Source organism: Heloderma suspectum, chromosome 12, assembly GCF_057233095.1.
Source record: "Heloderma suspectum isolate Gila_16-S chromosome 12, 16-S_ref, whole genome shotgun sequence".
Lineage (NCBI taxonomy): Eukaryota > Metazoa > Chordata > Lepidosauria > Squamata > Helodermatidae > Heloderma > Heloderma suspectum.
In genome coordinates, this window is record NC_139469.1 from 2,352,873 (window position 1) to 2,374,988 (window position 22,116).

General features: G+C 44.4%; 1 protein-coding gene across 5 annotated transcripts; it reads left to right on the top strand.

Moving 5' to 3' along the window:
- Positions 1-2,355: 2,355 nt before the first annotated feature.
- On the top strand, positions 2,356-22,110 carry TVP23A (trans-golgi network vesicle protein 23 homolog A). Of its 5 annotated transcripts, none has more exons than XM_084818108.1 (8): positions 2,356-2,427; positions 6,631-6,710; positions 16,170-16,314; positions 17,555-17,644; positions 18,469-18,597; positions 19,606-19,734; positions 20,997-21,082; positions 21,928-22,109. In XM_084818108.1, the coding sequence occupies exons 1-7, from the start codon at positions 2,425-2,427 to the stop codon at positions 21,054-21,056; spliced, it is 636 nt and encodes a 211-aa protein (XP_084674234.1). In that variant the 5' UTR covers positions 2,356-2,424; the 3' UTR covers positions 21,057-21,082; positions 21,928-22,109. The 5 variants fall into 5 exon arrangements, with proteins under 5 accessions (XP_084674234.1, XP_084674230.1, XP_084674232.1 ...); XM_084818104.1 differs by lacking the exon at positions 2,356-2,427 and adding an exon at positions 4,922-5,213 and having other exon boundaries at positions 21,928-22,110; XM_084818105.1 differs by lacking the exon at positions 2,356-2,427 and adding an exon at positions 5,948-6,160 and having other exon boundaries at positions 21,928-22,108.
- The last annotated feature ends 6 nt before the right edge of the window (positions 22,111-22,116 follow it).

The following is a 22,116-nucleotide window of genomic DNA, read 5'->3' on the forward strand; positions in this document are numbered from 1 at the left end:
TTGTGTATTTGTGTTATTCCACTATACCACAGTGCCACCTAGAGGTTATGTAGCAGAAAAGCAGGAAAGGAGATGCTCCTCATGTAGTGCTCGGATCTCATTTCTGTGACAAAACTTAAAGTAGGTACAGCAGATTAACAGCCTCGTGTAGAAAAGTGAAAGACGGAGCTGAGTTTAAACCTTCACTCATATATTAGAAGCAGATCTTGCCAACTCCATACCAATGACATGTGGAGTAAGGCAAGGATGTGTTTGAGCACCCCTGTTGTTAAATCTTTATTTGAATGATCTCTCCCTCAAACATTCGCTGTAAGCAGTTGTTGCAGTGTTATTCTCACTGAGCCAAGTTGGACTTAGGTTATTGTAAAGTTCAACAGCTGATCATCATCTATGAAGAACTGAGGGGATGATTTACACAAATGAAGGTAAGATGCTTAAGTGGGTATTAGATGGACATAGAGTTGAACAGGTAAACCATTTTAGGTACTTGGGAATAATTTACCAGTCTTTTTTGTCCTGGTCAATTCAAACTCAAAATGCCATATCTGGTACATTGAACATCTCAATTGCATTGTTAATGTTCTTCTTTACAAAAGGAGGACAATATAGACCTTCAATTGTCACAACGTATAATGCTGAAGTAGTTGACAAGTTGATGCCTGGAGTTCCCCCTTGGGTATTGGGAATTAATTAATCTATAGAAAATACTCAATAGACTTTTCTGAGAAAGGTTTTTCGTTCCTTAAGATGTGTGTCTCATGCAATAATACAACCTGAAGCTGGGATTTGCTCTTTGGAAATTGTTGCATGGTCCTTTGCAACTGGATATTGGCAGCGTCTTTACCTTCTCCTGATCTTGGTTATTTATACCTGATCTTAATTGATAATTATGCCTCTTCAGGTTTGAAATCTATCAACAATAAAGTCAACTCAACCAACTCAATCAACTCATTTTCTGGCTCATTCCAAAGAACTCATTAAATCAATTACTTCCAATTAGACTGGAGCAAAGAAATATTTTATCAACAAATACTATTGGACATATATTGGATACCACTAAAAGCCAGGTGGAATAAGAACCTTTTCACTGTCCGCCTAACTGTCATCAGGGATGGGACTAGTCTCACCTCCTTTGGGAGAGAATTCCACAATCGGGGGGCTGCCAGAGAAAAGTCTCTGTCTTGCATTCTCACCAACAAATTGATCAAGGACAGAGGTTGTCACCTAGTCGCAGCCTTCCCCATTGTGGTGAGGAGCATAGTATTTCTGTTTCAGTTATAGCATTATTTCTAAATTTCTATCTGTACATGTAAATTGGCATATAAACATTTTACGCAAACCTGTGTCCTCTTCTTCATTGAAACGTGCCTTCTGTTTTGGCTGCGTGTAAGTGCCCCCCATACTTAAGCCATTAAGGGCTTTACAGGTAAGCCCCAGGACCTTAAACTGAGCCAGAAAACAAATCAGAAGCGAATGCAGTTGACATATGGACATGACATGAATGGTCACCCCGCCCCCGCTTTTAAATTTTTTTACATTTTTGTTCTTGTTGTGTTGTAACTAAAAAGATATTTTAGAAAGATTAGATCTTCAACTCTGGGCCTGTCTTCCAAATGATTATCTGAATTTTACTGCACATGTATCAGGCACTCTGGTCTGAGGAATAGCAGTGGCTGGAGAGGCAGTGAGTATCTGGAGCAGAGGAGACAACGGAAAAGCAAGTGGAAGGAGAGAGGTCTGAAGGTTTGCTGGAAGGGCAAAATGATGGAGTGCTAGACAAAAGATCAGTACATTTAAAACTAGATGGGCTCTATTCCTAAAGGTCTTGGAGCCATTTCCACAGGCTGTACAGAGGGAGATGAGAGGGGAAGCAGCGCGATCCCACCAGCCCTGCTGAAAGACTACTTATTTTTTTCCTCTTCCCTCCCCATCCCTTTTTCCTTGTGTGGCGTGTCTTTTTTTAGATTGTAAGCCTGTGGACAGGGACCACTTTGTTTTACTGATTGCATGTAAACCACTCTGGGAACCTTGCTGGCTGAGGAGTGGGATAAAAAATAAACCTTTTTAATGTGGCAGTTCACAGTACGGAGAGTGACCATGCTTGGGAGGGAGAAAATTGTAATTATCCCCTATAGAAAATATTTTTAAAGAAAAATATTAGATGGTCTTGCCTCAGGTTTCTTGTTCTGTTTAAATTAATGATTGTGACCTCTCAGTGGGGGATCTTTGGCATGGTTGGGTGCCTAAACTTTCCAGAACTGGAAGGCTGCCAAATTACTTACCAAACAGCCTTTGTTCTGTCCTTCTCTTATGTCCTGGGCCTGAGATGAATTCTCTGAAGTCACATGATTCACTATTAACTGAGCAGAGATCAGTTGCTCTGATGGAGATCTCCTTGCCCTGTAGTTATAGTTCCAGGCAAACATGGTGAGTCTCTTGGATAAACACAAAATATTCCCCATGAGTTTCGGTTTCAAAGGGCGCGTCCTTCTGGCAGTCACTTATTTGCCATTACTTGCACCGCCCATTGTATAGGGCACCTACAGGGAGATTTTTATCCTGTTTTTTCCTTCTTCCAAGATATCAGATTTTGAGAAAATGTGTATGCTGTTAGCTGATGAGAACAAACATGTTACATACTAAGTTTCATTATTTGCAATAGCTGCTTTTAAAATTAGATGGAATTATGTGTGCATGTGATGGAAATTGTTTGATCGATTCTTTAATGTGGATATGTTTGGGGGGAGGGTTCTCCTTTTCTTCTTTTCTCTCTTGTTTTGCAATAACCTTTGGTTTTAAGCAAATATTGAACTGACCTGAATGCTTAAATACGTGAAGAATGAGTGAATACATCTTACAGGCAATCAGGCTGCTATTAAAAGGACAGCAGCAAGCCCAGGAGATATTTTTTTTAAGCAGAAACTAGATTTTGGGGAGTTAAATTGCATTTGAATTCTTAGATCTGGGGCCTCCAACCTTTTTGGGTCAGTGGGCACATTCGGAATGTTGAATGTGTGTCATGGGCACTCTCACAAAATGGCTACCATGGCAAGTCACAAAACATTCACTTCCCAGAAAGCAAAACAGTGTGACTAAAATAAAAGTAACTTGCTCAAGAACCGAAGTACAAGGCAAATGTGGGGGCTGAGCTCCAAATCACAAAAACTCTCTTTTGAACCCAAATAAAGATGGCACTGGAGGGCAGTACTTTGCTTTGCATTGTGACAACTCCCTAGGCTTTTTTTTACTAGTTAAAAAGAAGTCTTAAGGCATAAAATAAAAATCAGTAAGGGCAGGGAGCCTGCAGGCACCAGAACAACTATCCACAAAGCACATTGGTGCCCAGAAGCAGCACATCGGGGACTCCAGCCTTCGCTCTTCGGTGCTGGCCGTTTAAACCTATAGTTGATACTGCTGCTGGTTTTTGACTTGCTTGATTCTGATTTCAGTTGTGTTGTATTTTGTTACGGGGTTTTAATCCCTTAAACACTGCTTTGGTGGCCTTTGGATGAGAAGCAGCACGTCTTTATTTATTTACAGCATTTATACCCCGCCTTTTAGCCAAAGAGACTCCCAAGAGCAGCTTACAAAGATATGTAGCACAGACAGTCCCTGGGTAATGATCAAAATTTAAGACATGACACACAAGGAAATATTAACGTGACATAAAATACAGATCTCACTTCTGAGTCAAGGTGTTCAGGATTGGGTTGTGTGTGTGTGTGTCATGTCTGAAATGAGAACTTATTATGAACTAGACCTAAAGCACAAGTTCTACATAAGAACATAGAAAGAGCCCTGCTGGATCAGACCAAGGGTCCATCTAGTCCAGCATTCTGTTCACACATGGCCAGCCAGCTGCCCATGGGAAGCCCACAAGCAGGGCATGAGTGCAACAGCACCCTCCCACCCATGTTCCCCAGAAACTGGTGTACTGAGGCACACTGCCTCTGATACTGGGGTAGCATAGAGCCATCAGGACTAGTAGCCATTGATAGCCTTCTCCTCCAGGAATTTGTCCAACCCCCTTTAAAGACATCCGAATTGGTGGCCATCACTACATCCTGTGGTAGTGAATTCCATAGTTTAACTTGGCACAGTGTGAAGAAGTCCGTCTTTTCATCTGTCCTGTATCCTCCACTGTTCAGCTTCATGGCATGACATCATTGGGGTCAAGGATTCTGAGAGAGGGAGAAAAATGAGTCCCCTGGACTGCAAGGAGGTCAAATCAGCCAGTCCTAAAGGAAATCAACCCTGAGTGCTCATTGGAAGGACAGATACTGAAGCTGAAGCTCCAATATTTTGGCCACCTCATGCGAAGAGAAAACTCCCTGGAAAAGACCCTGATGCTGGGAAAGACTGAAGGCAAAAGGAGAAGGGGATGGCAGAGGATGAGATGGCGTGATGGCATCACCGATGCAACGAATATGGACTTGAGCACGCTCCGGGAGAGAGCGCAGGACAGGAAGGCCTGGCGTGCTGTGGTCCATGGGGTCACGAAGAGTCGGACACGACTGAATGACTGAACAACAACAAATCCACTTTCCCCACAGCAGGCATAATTCTGTACACCTCTATCATGACGCCCCTTACTCACCTGTTCTCTAAGCTAAACAGTCTCAGTTGCTGTAGCCATATAACTCTCAACCTTTTATGTTATGACGGTATTTATTTTTATTTGTATTATTGTTCTGATTATGGTTCATACTGACTGGATTTTTTTCTGTTATATCTTTTTCTTTATTATATTTTTAATCCACCCAATAAACAATGTTCTCTGGGTGGATTACAAACAGTTAAAAGATGCCATACAAACAGTTAAAAATATAAAATAAAATACAAGTATTTAAAAGAATAGAATAATGAATCATGGATTTCCGTATTGGGCGTGTAAGTCGTTCGAGACAGCTTTGAGTGATGCATTCATAGCAACAGCAGTAACAAGAGACGCCTGAAATTTCCCCTTCACCAGGCTTGTCCCTAACCTCGTGCCAGCTGCCCCTGGCCCCCAAAGTCAAGAAACGCCCCTCCTGGGGCCGGGGCTGTGCCTCCTGCTGCACCTCTGGCCCAAGCCGGCTTGCCTTCCTCTCTCCGCATCACTACCGCTTCAGTCTCCATAGCAACCGGCCAGGACAGGAGGAGGAGGAAGGTGAATGCCGCATCACATCCGCAGGGCCAGGGAAGAGCGAGGCCTTGCAGGGATGATGAAGCAGGTGAGGGAGGGAGGGGGAAATGGTGGGGTGAGTATTCTGGGCTGTGTCACCAGGCCTGCAGGATGCCTGTGCGTGAAATGAGGATGCCAGGGAGGGGTCAGCATGAAAACGGTCGGTGCAATGTGGTCTGTGGAGCGTGGGTGAGGAAGAACGGGGGTGCCAGGGGAGGAGAAGTGCGGTCATTTTCCTTTTCCTGGCACGCAGATGCGAGGAGGGAATCCTGAACGTTAGACGCGCAGGAGCAAGGCCATGAAAGATTAAAAAAGAATAAGATGGCTGAATAAGGTGCCTTTTAATTCCGAGAGCTTATTTCTGGGCGGAGGTGTTTAGGATTGGTTGAGTGTGTGCTGTTTCTGAAAAAAGGGAGACATCTAGCTCCGTCTATGGGAACCTGATAACTCAACTAAACACACAACTCTTTGAAATGAAAGGGCATCCTTTTTTGTTTATTTTTTGTTTAAAGAAATAGGGAGTTGAGCCCACTCTTACTCACATGCTTTTTGTGCAGGGGGATGGAGAAGGGCATGTCGTACATCCCTGGCAGGAAGAGAGGGGTTGGGGGGGCACGTTAGTCTGTGGGGCATGGATGCAGGGAGGAGGGGTCATGGTAAATCAATGGGGAAAGCCGTGAAAAGGCGCACTGGAGTGGGGGTAGATGGGGGTCTTGTTGGGAGATGAATGCCACTGTCATAGGGTTGCCACTGGACCTCTCGATTTTGCCTCCCCCTTTTCAGGGTCCCCTCAGCATGAAGCACCAGAATTAGGGGACTGAGGGCAGTTTCTTCGCTCTTCTGCTGGGCGGAGTTTGGCGTTGCCTTTTGTTTTTCCCCATCACTCCCTTTTGCGGACCTAAACGCTCTCTATCAGCCCCAAAGCAGAAAAGAACATACAAGCAAGATCCTCTCAGAGTGCGCATGTGCGCATGCACACTTATATTTATTCTCACGGTGAGGAGGATTAAGATTGGGAAAACAGCGCATGGTGGGGGGCTTACACATTCCGTCCCCCAGCGCCACTGTTCTAATCAAAATTGGAGCATCCGCTGCTGACTTTGAGTTTAAAGTCAGAGAAAAGTTTAGAGATATGATCAGAGAATCACTCCTGACATATTGGGGGGGGGGGGCAGTCAGGCACAACTAAGAGTCCTCTCACCAACTAGGTGCCAATGATTCTCTGCCCCCAATAGGTGCCAATAGACTCCACTCTTCGTGCAGCTCCACCCCAATCCACCAGTCACCACCTTCTAGCTCCCACACTCCATCCCTCGAGTCTTAGCCTGGGGAGACCCAGCAAGCCCACACTTAGGATCATTTTAATTTTGGGGTGGGGGGAGTTTGCAAGCCCCAGGCTGATCAGGGAGCATGCCCAGAAGAAGTGGGTGCCTCATTAAGGGTTGGTGTGTGCTTGTCTTTTCCAGACATTAGCAGATGATACTGAAGATGTCTCTCTTGACTTTGGAAATGAAGAGGAGGTGGCACTAAGGAAAGCAAAAATCAGGTAAACAAAGCAGAAGATAAACAAAGATGGAGCAGAATTGCATCGAGAGCAGCCTTCCCCAACCTAGTGCCCTCCCTATATGTTGGGCTACAAGTCCCATAATCCCCAGCCAGGGTGGCCAATGGCCATGGATTATGGGCATTACACCCCCAAACTTCTGGAGAACACCAGGTTGCCTTCCCCTGCTCTAGTGAGACATGGTAGGAGGGAGTGACGGTGATTAGCGATAGATGCCACCCCATTGAAGACATTTTACATTGCAGTCCTAAACATGTTTACTCAGACTAAGTCTCACTGGGTTTAATGGGGCTTACCCTCAGGTAGACTGCAGCCTTCACTGATTAATTAAAGCTTCTCTACATGAGACTATTAATTGTCTATATCTACAATGGGTTTCGTTGTAGAACTAAAGTACAAGCACTAAACTAGGAACATTTCCTCTCTTGCTTTCCACTACATGACCTCTAGGTGGAACTGTGGTAAAGCAGAATAGTGCAAATACGCAAGAGATTGCGCTTTCTTTTGCTTTCACAATTAAACACCGCATTGTCCCTGCTCTAAAAAAAAAATCACAGAAACTGCTGGTTAGACACAGAAATGAAACTGGAGGGTCTCGATTTCATCTAAAGCATCTGTAAACAACCATGAGTAGGGAATGATGAGCACATGATAAATGCCTCAGGTAGAAAAGCCTTCGAGTCAATGAAGTTTGCATAAACTTGCACATGGGAAAAAACAATAGTTCTGGAGCAAGAGGCACCCTTTCCCTAAAACTGGATTTGTCCCTTGGGTTGTAAGAGGCTCAACACCCCTGTTTTAGGTGATGTGTCATCTTAGAAGATGCCATCCCTGCTCTGTGTGAGAGAGAAAAGGGGAATAGGGATGCCTTTAAGATGTTGCAGTTGCCATCTGTAGTTTTTATAAGTATATGAAATAAAACTATAATATATTTTTATTTTAAAAGTTATTTTAAAGTTGTTCTGTTTAAAAAATCTGCTGCTATCTTTTTAGTCCACTGACAGGGCAATCTAGACTTGCCTACTCAGAAGTTGTTGTTGTTGTTCAGTCGTTCAGTCGTGTCCGACTCTTCGTGACCCCATGGACCATAGCACGCCAGGCCTTCCTGTCCTGCGCTCTCTCCCGGAGCGTGCTCAAGTTCATATTCATTGCATCTGTGATGCTATCTAGCCATCTCATCCTCTGCCGTCCCCTTCTCCTTTTGCCTTCAGTCTTTCCCAGCATCAGGGTCTTTTCCAGGGAGTTTTCTCTTCGCATTAGGTGGCCAAAATATTGGAGCTTCACCTTCATTATCTGTCCTTCCAATGAGCACTCAGGGTTGATTTCCTTTAGGATGGACTGATTTGACCTCCTTGCAGTCCAGGGGACTCGTAGGAGTCTTCTCCAGCACCACAGTTCGAAAGCATCAATTCTTCGGCGCTCAGCCTTCCTTATAGTCCAGCTCTCACATCCATACATTACTACTGGGAAAACCATAGCTTTGATTAGACGGACCTTTGTCGGCAAGGTGATGTCTCTGCTTCTTACTATGCTGTCTAGGTTGGCCATAGCTTTCCTCCCAAGGAGCAAGCGTCTTTTAATTTCATGGCTACAGTCACCGTCTGCGGTGATCTTGGAGCCCAAGAAAGTAAAATCTGTCACTGCTTCCATTTCTTCCCCTTCTATATGCCAGGAAGTGATGGGGCCAGATGCCATGATCTTCGTTTTTTTAATGTTGAGTTTCAAACCAGCTTTTGCACTCTCCTCTTTCACCCTCAACAAGAGGCTCTTGAGATCCTCTTCGCTTTCTGCCATTAGGGTGGTATCGTCTGCATATCGGAGGTTGTTGATAATTCTCCCGGCAATCTTAATTCCGACCTCTGATTCATCCAACCCGGCATTTCTCATGATGTACTCTGCATATAAGTTAAATAAGCAGGGTGACAATATGCAGCCTTGTCATACTCCTTTCCCAATTTTGAACCACTCGCTTCAACCACTCCCATCTCTTTCAGAATTTGCCACAGTTTGTTGTGATCCACACAATCAAAGGCTTTAGCATAGTCAATGAAGCAGAAATAGACGTTTTTCTGGAATTCTCTTGCTTTCTCCATGATGCAGCGAATGTTGGCGATTTGATTTCTAGTTCCTCTGCCTCTTCTAAACCCAGCTTGTACTTCCGGTAGTTCTCGGTTCGCATACTGCTGAAGCCTAACTTGTAGGATTTTGAGCATCACCTTGCTGGCATGTGAAATGAGCGCAATGGTGCGGTAGTTTGAACACTCTTTGGCGTTGCCCTTCTTTGGAATTGGAATGTAAACTGACCTTTTCCAGTCTTGTGGCCACTGTTGAGTGTTCCAGATTTGTTGGCATATTGAATGCAGCACTTTAACAGCATCATCTTTTAGGATTTTAAATAGCTCGGCTGGAATACTGTCATCTCCGCTAGCTTTATTGTTACTAATGCTTCCTAAGGCCCACTTGACTTCACTCTCTAGGATGTCCGGCTCAAGTTCAGTGACTGCACTATCATGGCTATCAGGGACATTCAGATCTTTCCTGTATAGTTCTTCTGTGTATTCTTGCCACCTCTTCTTAATCTCATCTGCTTCTGTTAGGTCCCTGCCTTCTTTGTCCTTTATCATGCCCATCTTTGCACAAAACGTTCCCTTGAGATCTCCGATTTTCTTGAAGAGATCTCTAGTCTTTCCCATTCTGTTGTTTTCCTCGATTTCTTTGCATTGTTCACTTAAGAAGGCCTTCTTGTCTCTCCTTGCTATTCTCTGGAACTCTGCATTCAGTTGGGTATATCTTCCCCTTTCTCCCTTGCTTTTCGCTTCCCTTCTTTCGTGAGCTACTTGTAAAGCCTCATCAGACAGCCACTTTGCTTTCTTGCATTTCTTTTTCTTTGGGATGGATTTCGTTGCTGCCTCCTGAACAATGTTATGGACCTCCGTCCATAGTTCCTCAGGCACTCTGTCTATCAGGTCTAATCCCTGAAATCTATTCCTCACCTCCACTGTATATTCATCAGGGATATGATTGAGGTCATACCTGAACGGTTTAGTGGTTTTCCCGACGTTCTTCAATTTAAGCCGAAATTTTGCAAGAAGCAGCTCATGATCTGAGCCACAGTCAGCTCCAGGTCTTGTTTTGACTGACTGTATGGAGCTTCTCCATCTTTGGCTGCAAAGGACATAATCAATCTGATTTCGATATTGACCATCTGGTGATGTCCATGTGTAGAGTCGCCTCTTGTGCTGTTGGAAAAGAGTGTTTGCTATGATCAGCGTGTTCTCTTGGCAAAACTCTATTAGCTTTTGTCCTGCTTCATTTTGTACACCAAGGCCATGCCTGCCTGTTATCCCGGTGATTTCTTGACTTCCTACTTTAGCATTCCAATCCCCTATGATGAAGAGGACGTCTTTTTTTGGTGTTAGTTCTAGAAGGTGTTGTAGGTCTTCATAGAACTGATCAACCTCAGCTTCTTCGGCATCAGTGGTTGGGGCATAGACTTGAATTACTGTGATGTTGAATGGTTTGCCTTGGATTCGTACTGAGATCATTCTATCATTTTTAAGATTGTACCCCAGTACTGCTTTTCCCACCCTTTTGTTGACTATGAGTGCTACTCCATTTCTTCTAAGGGATTCTTGCCCACAATAGTAGATATGATGGTCACCTGAATTAAATTCACCCATGCCTGTCCATTTTAGTTCGCTGATTCCCAAGATGTCGATGTTCAATCTTGCCATCTCATGTTTGACCACCTCCAGCTTACTTTGATTCATTGATCTGACATTCCAGGTTCCTAAACAATATTGTTCTTTACAGCATCGGACTTTCTTTTCACCACCAGACACATCCACAGCTGAGTGTCCTTTCGGGTTTGGCCCAGCCGCTTCACTCTTTCTGGCGCTACTTGGAAATACCCTCTGCTCTTCCGCAGTAGCATATTGGACACCTTCCGACCTGAGGGGCTCATCTTCCGGCGTCATATCTTTTAGCCTTGTGATACGTTCCATGGGGTTTTCTTGGCAAGAATACTGGAGTGGGTTGCCATTTCCTTCTCCAGTGGACCACATTTTGTCAGAACTCTCTGCCATGACCTGTCCGTCTTGGGTGGCCCTGCACGGCATAGCTTATGGCTTCACTGAGTTACGCAAGCCCCTTCGCTACTCAGAAGTAGGCCCCATTAAATTCAATGGGGTGGGATAGGATTGCAGCCTAAAGGATTTTTAACGATCATTAATCTAACTCATTAATTGATTAAACATTGTGGCCTTAGTGTTAACAGCTTAGAAGAACCATCTAAAGACTTATTGGTAAATGTTAACATTCACCATGTTTCTGACATTTACTGTAACATACATGTATGAATAAAGTAAGTCAGCCTCTCTCTCCCTCCTTCTCCCTCACACACACAGTGGCCCGGTTCTTACAATCATCTTGGCTTAAACAAGCTATGGTGGCTTGTGCTGGGCGCTGAGCACCATTTGCCTAATTACGCACCTGGGCATGGCTTGTTGTGCTGCCTGAATCCAGGCAGCGTGGCTTGTGCGGGGGGCAACCCTCAAATAACCATTCTGCCCACTGTGACATGTCCCCTTGGGATATAGAAGGCTATAAATAGATGCCCTGTCCTGCTCCCCATCTCACTGATCAAGCGTAAACTGTGCAGAATTTGAGGCACATGCCTGTAGTAGGTTTGCTAGTAAACTCATGGTCAACTGTTAGTAAACATACAGGAGACTCAACCCATTTATAGCTTGCCATGGGGAGCCTCACGGTGGTGAAACCGGACAGAACTTGCACTCACTGAATTTTAAAAGCGTCTGAAAGGATCCTCCTTTTCTAAACGCTTGTGCACAAATTTCAATATACACATGAGGCTCAAAAAGAGCTAATTCTGCTTTCCTTGTAACGGACTCCATCTTTATCATATTTTGCAAAGGGAAATTCCATAGCAAGCTTCAGCTAAAATTGTGTCTAGACGGAACATACAAATCTTTGAGGAAGTGAGAAAGCGAGGGTTTCGTTCCATCCCCTATAAGCAGGAGGATCTCAAGCATGATCGATGGACGCCTCTGCAAATGCATGGTTTTAAAATATATATATATATATCCACAAATCATAACTTTGTTTAAAATTATACCAAGTGCTCCCCCCACCCTGCAATGAAACATTCTGGATGGCTCTTCGTCATCTGTATTAACTTATTCTGCAACCCCCACACCATCATCTACGGCTGAAAAGCCAAGAGGATATTTGCTCTTTTGATTAAAGACATACTAGAAGAAACATATGCCCTATTCAAATGCTTGAATAGGGTGCCCCTAACATCTGTAAGAGGGATCATAGAATAGTAGGGTTGGAAGGGGCCTATAAGACCATCAAGTCCAACCCTCTGCTCAATGCAGGAATGGGGCAGCACACGTTGGCCCTGCCTGTGGCATCCATGACCTTGGATGCAGGGACATCAGCAAGAGGCTTCTACTGATGCTCATGAAGGCTGCTCTACAGCAGCTGCCCCCAAACTGCTGCCCTCCAGTTGTGTTGGATTGCAACTCCCATAATTCCCAGCCATGCTGGCGGGGAATTATGCGAGTCGCAGTCCAACACATCTGGAGGGCAGCAGGCTAGAACATAAGAAGAGCCCTGCTGGATCAGACCAAGGGTCCATCCAGTCCAGCACATAGTGGCCAACCGGCTGCCCATGGGAAACCCACAAGCAGGGCAGGCATGCCACAGCACCCCCCCCCCCACGTTCTCCAGTGACTGGTGTACATAGGCAGACTGCCTCTGATACTGGAGGTAACAGTGATCAGCAGTAGTAGCCATCGATAGCCTTCTCTTCAGGAATTTGTGTAACCCCCTCTTAAAGCCATCCAAATTGGTGGCCGTCACTATGTCTTGTGGTAGTGAATTCCATAGTTTGACTCTGCGCTGTGTGAAGAAGGACTTCCTTTTATGTGTCTGGAATCTCCCACCAATCAGCCTCATAGGATGACTCCATTGGGTCTAGTATTATGAGAGGGAGAAAAATGTCTCCCTGTCCACTTTCTCCACACCATGCAGAATTTTGTAGACCTCTATCATGTCTCCCCTGACCCTCCTTTTTTCCTAAGCTAAACAATCAACATATAAACAATGCTGTAACCTTTCCTCATAGGGGAGTTGCTCCAGCCCCTTGAACATTTTAATTGCCCCTTTCTGCACTTTTTCCAGCTCTACAATACCTTTTTTTTTTTAGCTGTGGTGACCAGGACTGTACACAGTATTCCAAGTGTGGTTGCACCATAGATTTGTATAAGGGCAGTATGATCTTAGCTGTTTTCTTCTCAATTCTGTTTTGTTATGCCTAATATGGAGTTTGCCTTTTTTACAGCAGCTGTACACTGGGTTGACATCTTCATTGAGCTGTCCACCACAACCCTCAGATCTCTTTTCTGGACAGTCACTCCTAGCTCAGATCCCATCAGGCTTTACTTGAAGTTGGAATTTTTTGCCCCAGTGTGCATCACTTTACACTGGTTTACATTAAACCACATTTGCCATTTGGATGGCAGTTTGGAGCAATCCTTTTGAGCTCTTCACAATCTCTTTTTGTTTTGACCACCCTAAATAGTTTGGTGTCATCTGCAAACCTGGGCACTTCACTGCTCACTCCTAATTCCAGATCATTTATGAACAGGTTGAAAAGCATTGGTCCCAATACAGATCCCTGTGGAACCCCACTATTTATTTCCTTCCACTGGGAGAATTTACCATGTACTCCTACTCTCCGCTTTCTGTCCTTGAACCAGTTACTGATCCATAAGAGGACTTCTCCCCCTATTCCATGACTGCTAAGTTTGCTCTGGAGTCTTTGGTGAGGGACTTTGTCAAAAGCCTTTTGGAAGTCCAAGTAAACAATGTCCACCAGATCACCCCTGTCTACATGTTTATTGACATTCTCAAAGAACTCTAAAGGGTTAGTGAGACAGGTCTTCTATTTGTGGAAGCCATGTTGATTCTTTTTCAGTAGGGCTTGTTCTTCTATACTCTTACTAATTTTATCTTTAATAATGCTTTCAGCCATGTTTCCCAGAACAGACATTAAGCTAACTGGCTTGTAATTTCCCGGAAAACCCCTGGATCCCTTTTTAAAATGTGGTGTTATATTGGCTATCTTCCAATCCTCTGGTACAGAGGCTGATCTTAGGGACATGTTGCATATTTTTGTTAGAAGTTCAGCAATTTCATATTTGAGTTCTTTGAGAACTCTCGGATGGATACCATCTGGGCCTGGTGATTTTTATTTACTTTCAATTTGTCAATAAGGTTGGGAGCTTCGTCTTTTGTAACCGCTATTTGCCTCAGTTCCTCAGACTCCCTTCCTGAAAACATCAGTTCAAGCACAGGTATCCTATATCTTCTGCAGTGAAGACAGATGAGAAGAATTCATTCAGGTTCTCTGCAATCTCCTAATCCTCCTTTAGTACGCCTTTAATTTCATTGTCATCCAGCTGTCCAACTGCCTCCCTTGCTGGTTTCCTGCATCTGATGTATTTAAAGAACTCTTTATTGTTGGTCTTGATGCTGTTTGTGCAAGCTTGTGCTCCCTTTTGTTTTCCTCATTTGGGCAGGACTTTTTGAAGGAAGCCTTCTTTTCTCTAATAGCTTCCTTGACCTTGCTCATCAACCATGCTGGTGACCTCTTGGACTTGGTGCTGTTTTGCCTAACCTGCAGTATACATTCTAGTTGAGCTTCTATCATTGTGGTTTTGAGTAGCCTCCAAGCATCTGAAGAGATTAAACTCTCCTGATTCCCCCTTTCAACATCCTTTTTACCAGTTCCCTCATTTTAGAGAATTTTCATCTTTTGCAGTCAAATGTCACTGTGCTGGACTTCCTTGGCAAGTTTCCATGTAAATATATAGTAAATCTGTTAGCACTGTGGTTACTGTCTTCAATTAGTTCAACAACACTCGCATCTCATACTAGGTCCTGGGCGGCACCACTTAGGATTAAATCCAGGGTCACCTCCCCTCTGGGTGGTTCCATGACCAACTGTTCTAGGGCATAGTTGCTTAGGGCATCAGGAAATGTAACCGCTTTGTCATGACTGGAACATGCATTTATCCAGTCAATGTGAGGTTCATTGTAGTCACCCATTAGCACAACACTCCCTCATTTGGAAGCCTCTCTGATTTCATTTTCCAGCTCAAGATCACCCTGAGTGTTCTGGTCTTTTGGAGCTTGGTATTGTCATCCAAAGCACTTCTGTGGTGGAGTCTGCCCCTTTCAGGTATCCTAGTCTGTTTGACACTATGCCCTCTTTGACATATAGGGCAACACCTCCTCCAATATGCCCTTCCCTCTCCTCCCTACACAGGTTATATCCAGAGATGACTGTATCCCATTGGTTCTCTTCATTCGTTCCATCAGGTTTCTGTAATGCCCACTATATCTAGGTTCTCCTGTAAAACCATGCCCTCCAACTGCCCCGTTTTTGCTCGGAGGCTTCTAGCATTAGCATAGGAACACTTATATATGGTGTCCCTCCCCAGAAGTCTCTGGCGTGTATATCTTCTGCTAGGGTGCTTAGACCTCTTTGGCTATCATGTTTCACCGTATGCTCATGGCCTATTTCCTCTTCTACTACTTCTGAGTAGTTATGTATAGGATCGCACTGTTAGACACCTTTCTCAAAAAAGGACCCAAGGCAACTTAGAATTAAAACATACAAAATTTAAAACAGCTACAGCAGTGGCCCATTAAAATACAACTATCCCATAAAACAACTGAAACATGAATGACGACCACAAATATAACTGATACATTAAACATTGGCTTGGCTGCATATATGTAATTCCATAAAAAGGGATCTCAGGCAATCTGAGGAGCCTAGTTTGTAATAACGCCCCCCCCCCCCCCTTGTCAAACACCTTGGGCTAAACTGGGCGCATTGTTAGCCTCCTGAGCCGTGACACTCTGGCCATTGGTGGGGAATCATTTTTCTTCTCTTTTCATTTTTTGCAACTTAAAATATGTCAGTTACAGAGAACAGTAGCAATTATTCCGTTATACAAAACAGTTACGACTGATTTGAAGTGTGGGTCTTTGAAGAACATTTTTAAAAGGCTGTAAAGGGAATGGGCCCCCTCTGCAGTCTCCCCCTCCCCCAGTTGAGATTCTTACCTGACATTGCAGGGATCACAGGATCTAGAGTTGGAGATGAGCCATCTGATCCTTGCTTCAGATGCAGTTCTAGCATGCCCGAGGGAAGGGCATAGCTCAGTGGTATTGCGCAAGTTATGAATGAAAAAGGTCCCAGGTCCAATTCCCAGTACCTCCAGGTAAGACCCCTGTCAGAAACCCTGGATAATGGCTGCCAATGTTGACAATAAGGGGGTCGATGGATCAAGGGTCTGACCTGGTTTAAGGCAGCTTCATATGCTCCAGATTGCTCTATCCTAGGCACCCGCTGGCCACCTTCTTCCACCTCTTCTTCCGAGTGAGCGCCATCGTGACCTACTTGCTCTGTGACTGGTTCAGCAAGAGCTTCATTGCCTGCTTTGTCGTCATCCTCCTCCTGCTATCCTTCGACTTCTGGTCTGTGAAGGTATGAATTCTCTGGGCCTCTCAAGCTCTACTGTTGTGCCACCTTACTCCATTTTGTCCGCAAACACGGCCAGTTCAAGAGCTGATGCGTTCACCAAAGTTTTGACACCATCAGTTATCCTGGAGTATCAGGCCTTGAAGTCTGGTTCTGGTTTCTTTTAATGCTAGAGATGCAACCCAATTAAAAGGACCTAATAGATTAATCGTGAGTTTTAGTCAATTGATTACATTTGCATATAGATAAAAACTGTGGCCAGATCTACACCTCGTGTCATATCGATATGATCCCATCATGGTGATGCTATATCCTTCTTGCGCATTTATACCTCACGGCACACACAATGACAACCGCTGTGGTATTTTGGATAATACAGAACAAAAAGCGGGAAATAATGCTAGAAAAGCAGTGTGTGGAATATGTCGTGTGTTCCAACAGTTATCAGTGTACCTCAGTACTGATAAAAAGCACTACTGTAAAGCCAGCCAGTATCTCTGAAGCAAGAACCATGTTTTCTTTATTTTTAAATGATACATGTGTATTATACCTTGCATCAATTTAGAAGAGATTACTTGTCACCAGCAATCTAATGGGGAGGAGGCAAGCCCAGATCAGCACATCACTCAAGAATGCAACAAGCACCATCCCCTGTGAATAGAGTTTTGGGCTTATGGGAGCCTTTCATGTAATTATTTGCCATAGGGTTTGGTGTTCTAAAGTAGACATACCTGCAATGGCCTCGGATCCTGATTGCATATATCACACTATCTTCATGCTCAGCAAGACACAGTGGCAAGACACAAAAGGAAAGAGGATTGGGAGGAAGGAGGGAGGGAAAAAATCAAAGTCAGGCATCGACTAGATTCTTAGTTACAAAATCGCCCTGCAGCACACGAGACGAACCTGACACACCACATGACGTATTCTTACATGCACACACTCAGCAGGGCCCATGGTTACCTCTCCTACCCTTAGGAAGAGGCTAAGTCAACTTGATGGAGCCCCACTGCCAACCTAACCTCCCAATGCAAGCCATGGTCTGCCTCTCTTCTGTTATGACGGCTGGGATCTCTGCCACTGGAGGAAGGCGAGAACAGGGGTTCTGGTTGCTCTCATCTGGTTCAGCCAAGTTGTCAGGACTTTGCATATTTCTGCAATTCAGAAATCAAAGTTAGCATTCAGGTTGATCAAGGAAGCATGGATTGCTGTCTGAAGCATCTGCTGGTTTTATTTGTGCCATTAGAATGTCACTGGAAGGCTACTGGTCGGCTTGAGATGGTGGAACCAGATTGACGAGGATGGGAAAAGCCACTGGGTTTACGAAGCAAAGAAGGTAGCCTTTCAAAATGACTATTTCTTTCAAAGATTGTTAAGCCCAAGGAGTTTTCCTACCATTCAAATGCATTGTGAGAAATAAACCTTTTCCCACTCAACATATCTGTGCTAGGTTAAAAGCGGTTTTATTGTTCTTACCCTTGGTGCTTGGTAAGCGTTTTGGTTGTCAAAACAGTCACCATTCTCATTACCAGACCTGCCTGTGTATATATTCACCGGGTTACCAGTTTATTAAAGTCTTTATAAGATTATAAAATCCTTTAATTTATCAAGTGGTACAATAGCTCACGTCTAGAACTTATAGGCAAGTATGAAGCAAGTTTATACATTTTTGAATAATGTGGAGACACATTTTTCTCCCTGATACTAGAGCTTAGTGTCATCCAATGAAATTGATGGGCAGCAGACTCAGAAAAGACAAAGAACTTGTTAGAACACACAACGAACTTTGGGGATTCACTGTCACAAGACATCTGTGATGGAGAAGCAGTTTGAAATGAGCACCACCAATTTAATTGTCATAAAGATTGTGCTTGCCCATCCATCCACTTTAGAGCTCATTCATTTTGAAGAGCTCTATGTAGCAATTATATTTTGTTTAATGTTTCCCACCAACATAACATCTGTCATGAAGCCAAATTTTAGGGAAGTTTATAGCCAAGCTTGAGGAAATGAATCTATTTCCCTAGAATTAGGATGCATACTTCAGTTGTTCCCATTTCTGCTAATTTTTTTGCGTTTTTTTCTTTGCAGACATTTTAGCTGACAGTAAGTCCTCTACATGATTTTAAAGCCACCTCTTTTGTTTCTCCTCCTTGTTAGGTCCCTTCCACTGCAGCTGCCCCAACTGAAGTAGAAGCTCGGATATTCTGGCTGGGGCTGATTATTTGTCCCGTGATTTGGACACTTTTCTTTTTTAGCACCTTGTTTTCGTTGAAGCTGAAATGGCTGGTAAGGGCTGGATGGTGCTTTCCAAGACTAAGGAGGGTCACCCCGGTGCCAAGAAAAGATGCATTCTTCCTTTAGAAACTTGTATGGTGCATAAGTGTTCAGTATATGCTGCTGGTTGTTTCATTAGGAGCTTGATCTGAAGGAACATGATGCAGCCCATTGCTGATGCTCAGCAGGTCTGAATCTTGTCAGCATCTGGGCAGGAGACCGGTTGGGGCCCTTGAGTGCATCATGGCAGAATACTGATGAAATAAGTAGAATATATGCTTATCGCCTTGCCCAAGGAGCCAAGGAGGGAAACGTCAGGACACTGTTCTCCTTTCTAATGCTTTGTCTCTATGGCCCCTGTCAGAATCACAATTCTGCCATTGTCCCATTCCTGCAAATCTTTTGCACAGCCACCCTACTGCTACTTCGCTAGGCTTTGTCTAATGATAGGCAGGGTGTTCGCACTCAGGCCAGAAGCTTATCATGAAAAAACAACACACACAGAAAGCTCAGATTCCTGTGAACCTGAAATCTGTCCAATATCACCTTGATTGCTTGGCCTGCAAAATAGTAGAGAACATCAAGTTAGACTTTTTGTCCATTTAGCTTAGTATTGTCTGCTCTGACTAAGCAGCACTTTTGGGTCTCACATAGAGAAAGACCTCTGCCCTCACCTGCTACCTGATCCTGTTTAACTGGAGATGCTAGGGAGTGACCCCGAAGCCTGCATGCAAAGCAGGGGCTCTACCACAGTGCTTTGGACCAAACACTTGCATAGGATTATACACTGACTTGCCCAGACTAGAAAAAGTAATATGTGACTTGGCTGGGACATTCAAGTGAAGCTTGCAAATACACCCCAACTAGAACTTGGTCTGTATGAACACAGCCCCATAGCCCACATAGCATGTGGTCTTCAATGTCACAAGTATCTCCCAGAGCTTAACTAAGGCACTTGACAGAATATGAAGTCTTGCTTAGATATCTACCAGTGTTCTCCTGGTTTTTGTTTTGTTATAGGCACTTGTGATAGCTGGCATCTGCCTCCAAGCTGCTAACCTCTATGGCTACATCCACTGTAAACTAGGAGGATCGCAAACCATCCACAAAGTCACCTCGGGGTTTCCAGCGCAACCGATCTTCCAGAGGGTGAGTTGTTCAGGCTGTGTGGGCAAAGTGAGGGGTGGTTGGTCAACATCCCACACATGGAGTAGCAGTACAGGTTACTATTTTGTACACACGTCATAAACTAAGAATATTGGAAGCTGCCTTATACCGAGCGAGAACCTTGGTCCGTCTAGCGCAGTGTCGTCGACACTGACTGGCAGCCATGGCTCTCCAGGGTTTCAGGCAGACAGGATTCTTTCCGAGCTCTGCCTGGAGATGCCGGGGATTGAAACTGGGACCTTCTGCATGCAAAACAAGAGCTCTACCACTGAGCCCCAGAATCTCTAGCAGCTCCATATAAGCCAGCTAGTATGAAAGATCACTCTGACAAGAATATGCAGCACGCTCCTAAGCTTGCTTACTCAGAAGCAGGGCCTACCGAGTTCAGAGACCTGCTCTCTCATTTGTTTTGCAGTGTCAGTATTTGAAAGCATCTGACTGACTGTATGACATTTGGAGGACATTAAGAAAGTGACAAGCAAAAGTGTGGAAGAGACACCTTGGACTAGTCAGAACACTTTGCATAGGGATTGTTTCCCCTTGATACTGAAGGAAATTCAGGAACTTCAGTCACATAGCTGGGACCTTGTGATGGTTTCTCAACCCAACAGCATGGATGGAGGTTGGAGCTAATAGGGAACAGCTCCTCTTTCAGGAAGGCATACAGAAGCCTCAACTTGCACTCATGTGGTACAGCTCCCACTGCACCCCTGCCCCCCTGGATCGGCTAAGCGACTCACACTGCAGGGTGTGGAAGCAGGGCGCTCTAAAATGGAAGTAGGGTGCTCTTACCCTGGGGAAGTTCCTGTTTGGAAAGAAGTTTAACGCAACTGCTCCCTACACATGCCTCCCATTCAAAAGCAGAACAAGTATAATTCTGATGTAGAGTATTTTTTAGGAGAAGAGGCACTGGCTGTACAACATTGTTAGGTGGTGGGGCAAATGGATGGCAGAGAAGACATCAAGCTATGTGAAACAGCAACAGCTGGTAGTACCAAGTAGAGGAGAGAGCAACATATATCTGTGCAGCAGGAGGAAAGAAAGAGCCAAAGCCATTCAGACCTCTCCTAAGAAGCAATACTGGACAGTAAAAGGCGGGCAGTAATTAGGGCACTCCTTAGATTTTGCTGGTCGAGTAGAATGCATCAGCAAAACTACTGAAGCTTGCTTGGTCACAGGTAGTCGAAGTCCCTTCAGAACAAGCAACAGGGACAAAAACACAAGGCAATTTATTTACATTGCAGGAAATGCCAGAGGAATTTCAGAAGACTGTTCTGAAGGGGATGGGGACACGAAACCATTAGAGGAGCTAAACAAAAAATGATTACTGGTAGGAAGCATTTCAAAGTACTATTCCTGTGCTAAATCAGGACTGACTGCATTTTGTTTCAGAAGGGCAGATGCAACAGGAGCCAAGTGCAGCGAGTTGTTCTTTCACATCTTGTGTTACAATTGAGAGCATCACCCTCACCCTCACACACTGCCTCCTTGTCTGTAGGGCACTATTCTGCTGTCTTCGTCTGTTAGAGCATGTTACACAATAACATTCCCCTGCAGCCAGCTCATCCCTAGCATGAAGTTTGACATCTTTGAGTGTGAAGGAGGAATTGAAACCTCTTCTTCCTTCCACAACCCAGCCAGCCTTCAGGGCCGTCAGCCAAGGCCTTTCCAGACTATGGCTTTGCCAACTGCAAGAAATCTGAAGCATGGCTCGTCAGTGCTGCTGACAGGCCCTAAGCAGCACTAGAGTACTGCAAAGGGAGTCTGAGCATGTCAGATTTCATCACATCCTCAGTGGCCAGTTAATAGGGAGGGTGTTGCATATTTGGGGAACCCCAGTGCTGACTTCAAACTTGTCAGTGGCCCACCCCAAAGAAACACACACACTTCTACATCAGTTCTTTTCATCCCCATGCACACTGGGGTGGGGTTGTTGAAAGCACTAATTAGGTATCCATCCTGCAACTATTTCCCAGGAAGTAGTAGTGGATATGGTGATGGGCAGATTTTGTCCATGGACCTTGGGTTCTCTACCCCACCATGTGGTAATGTTCCAATGGACAACCAGACTGGGAAACAATGCAGCTGTCCACTGCATAGAATTAAAACCCACACGTTTGCTAGTTAAATTATTCCTCTTTAAAGTACTACTATGCTGTTCTGCATCCTTTCTAGAGAGACTGGCCATCTTGAAGGGGATCTGCTGTTTAAATATGGAATGCCATCAACAACTCTATATGCTGAAAACAACTGAACAGAAGCCTAAAAACAAACACAGGAGTGATTGTTAAGGAACGCTCCTGAAACAGAAAGAGAGATGTACATGTTTCTAAATAAAAGCACCCCTATATATCTCTACGTGTT

What these genes read in the sequence shown, in the direction of transcription:
- TVP23A (XM_084818104.1), top strand. Translation starts at nt 5,154, where the DNA reads ATGCCGCATCACATCCGCAGGGCCAGGGAAGAGCGAGGCCTTGCAGGG. An exon ending in TTGCAGGGATGATGAAGCAG is followed by an intron (nt 5,214 to 6,630) that starts GTGAGGGAGGGA and finishes TGTCTTTTCCAG; the next exon opens with ACATTAGCAGATGATACTGA. An exon ending in GGGTTTACGAAGCAAAGAAG is followed by an intron (nt 17,645 to 18,468) that starts GTAGCCTTTCAA and finishes CCTCCTTGTTAG; the next exon opens with GTCCCTTCCACTGCAGCTGC.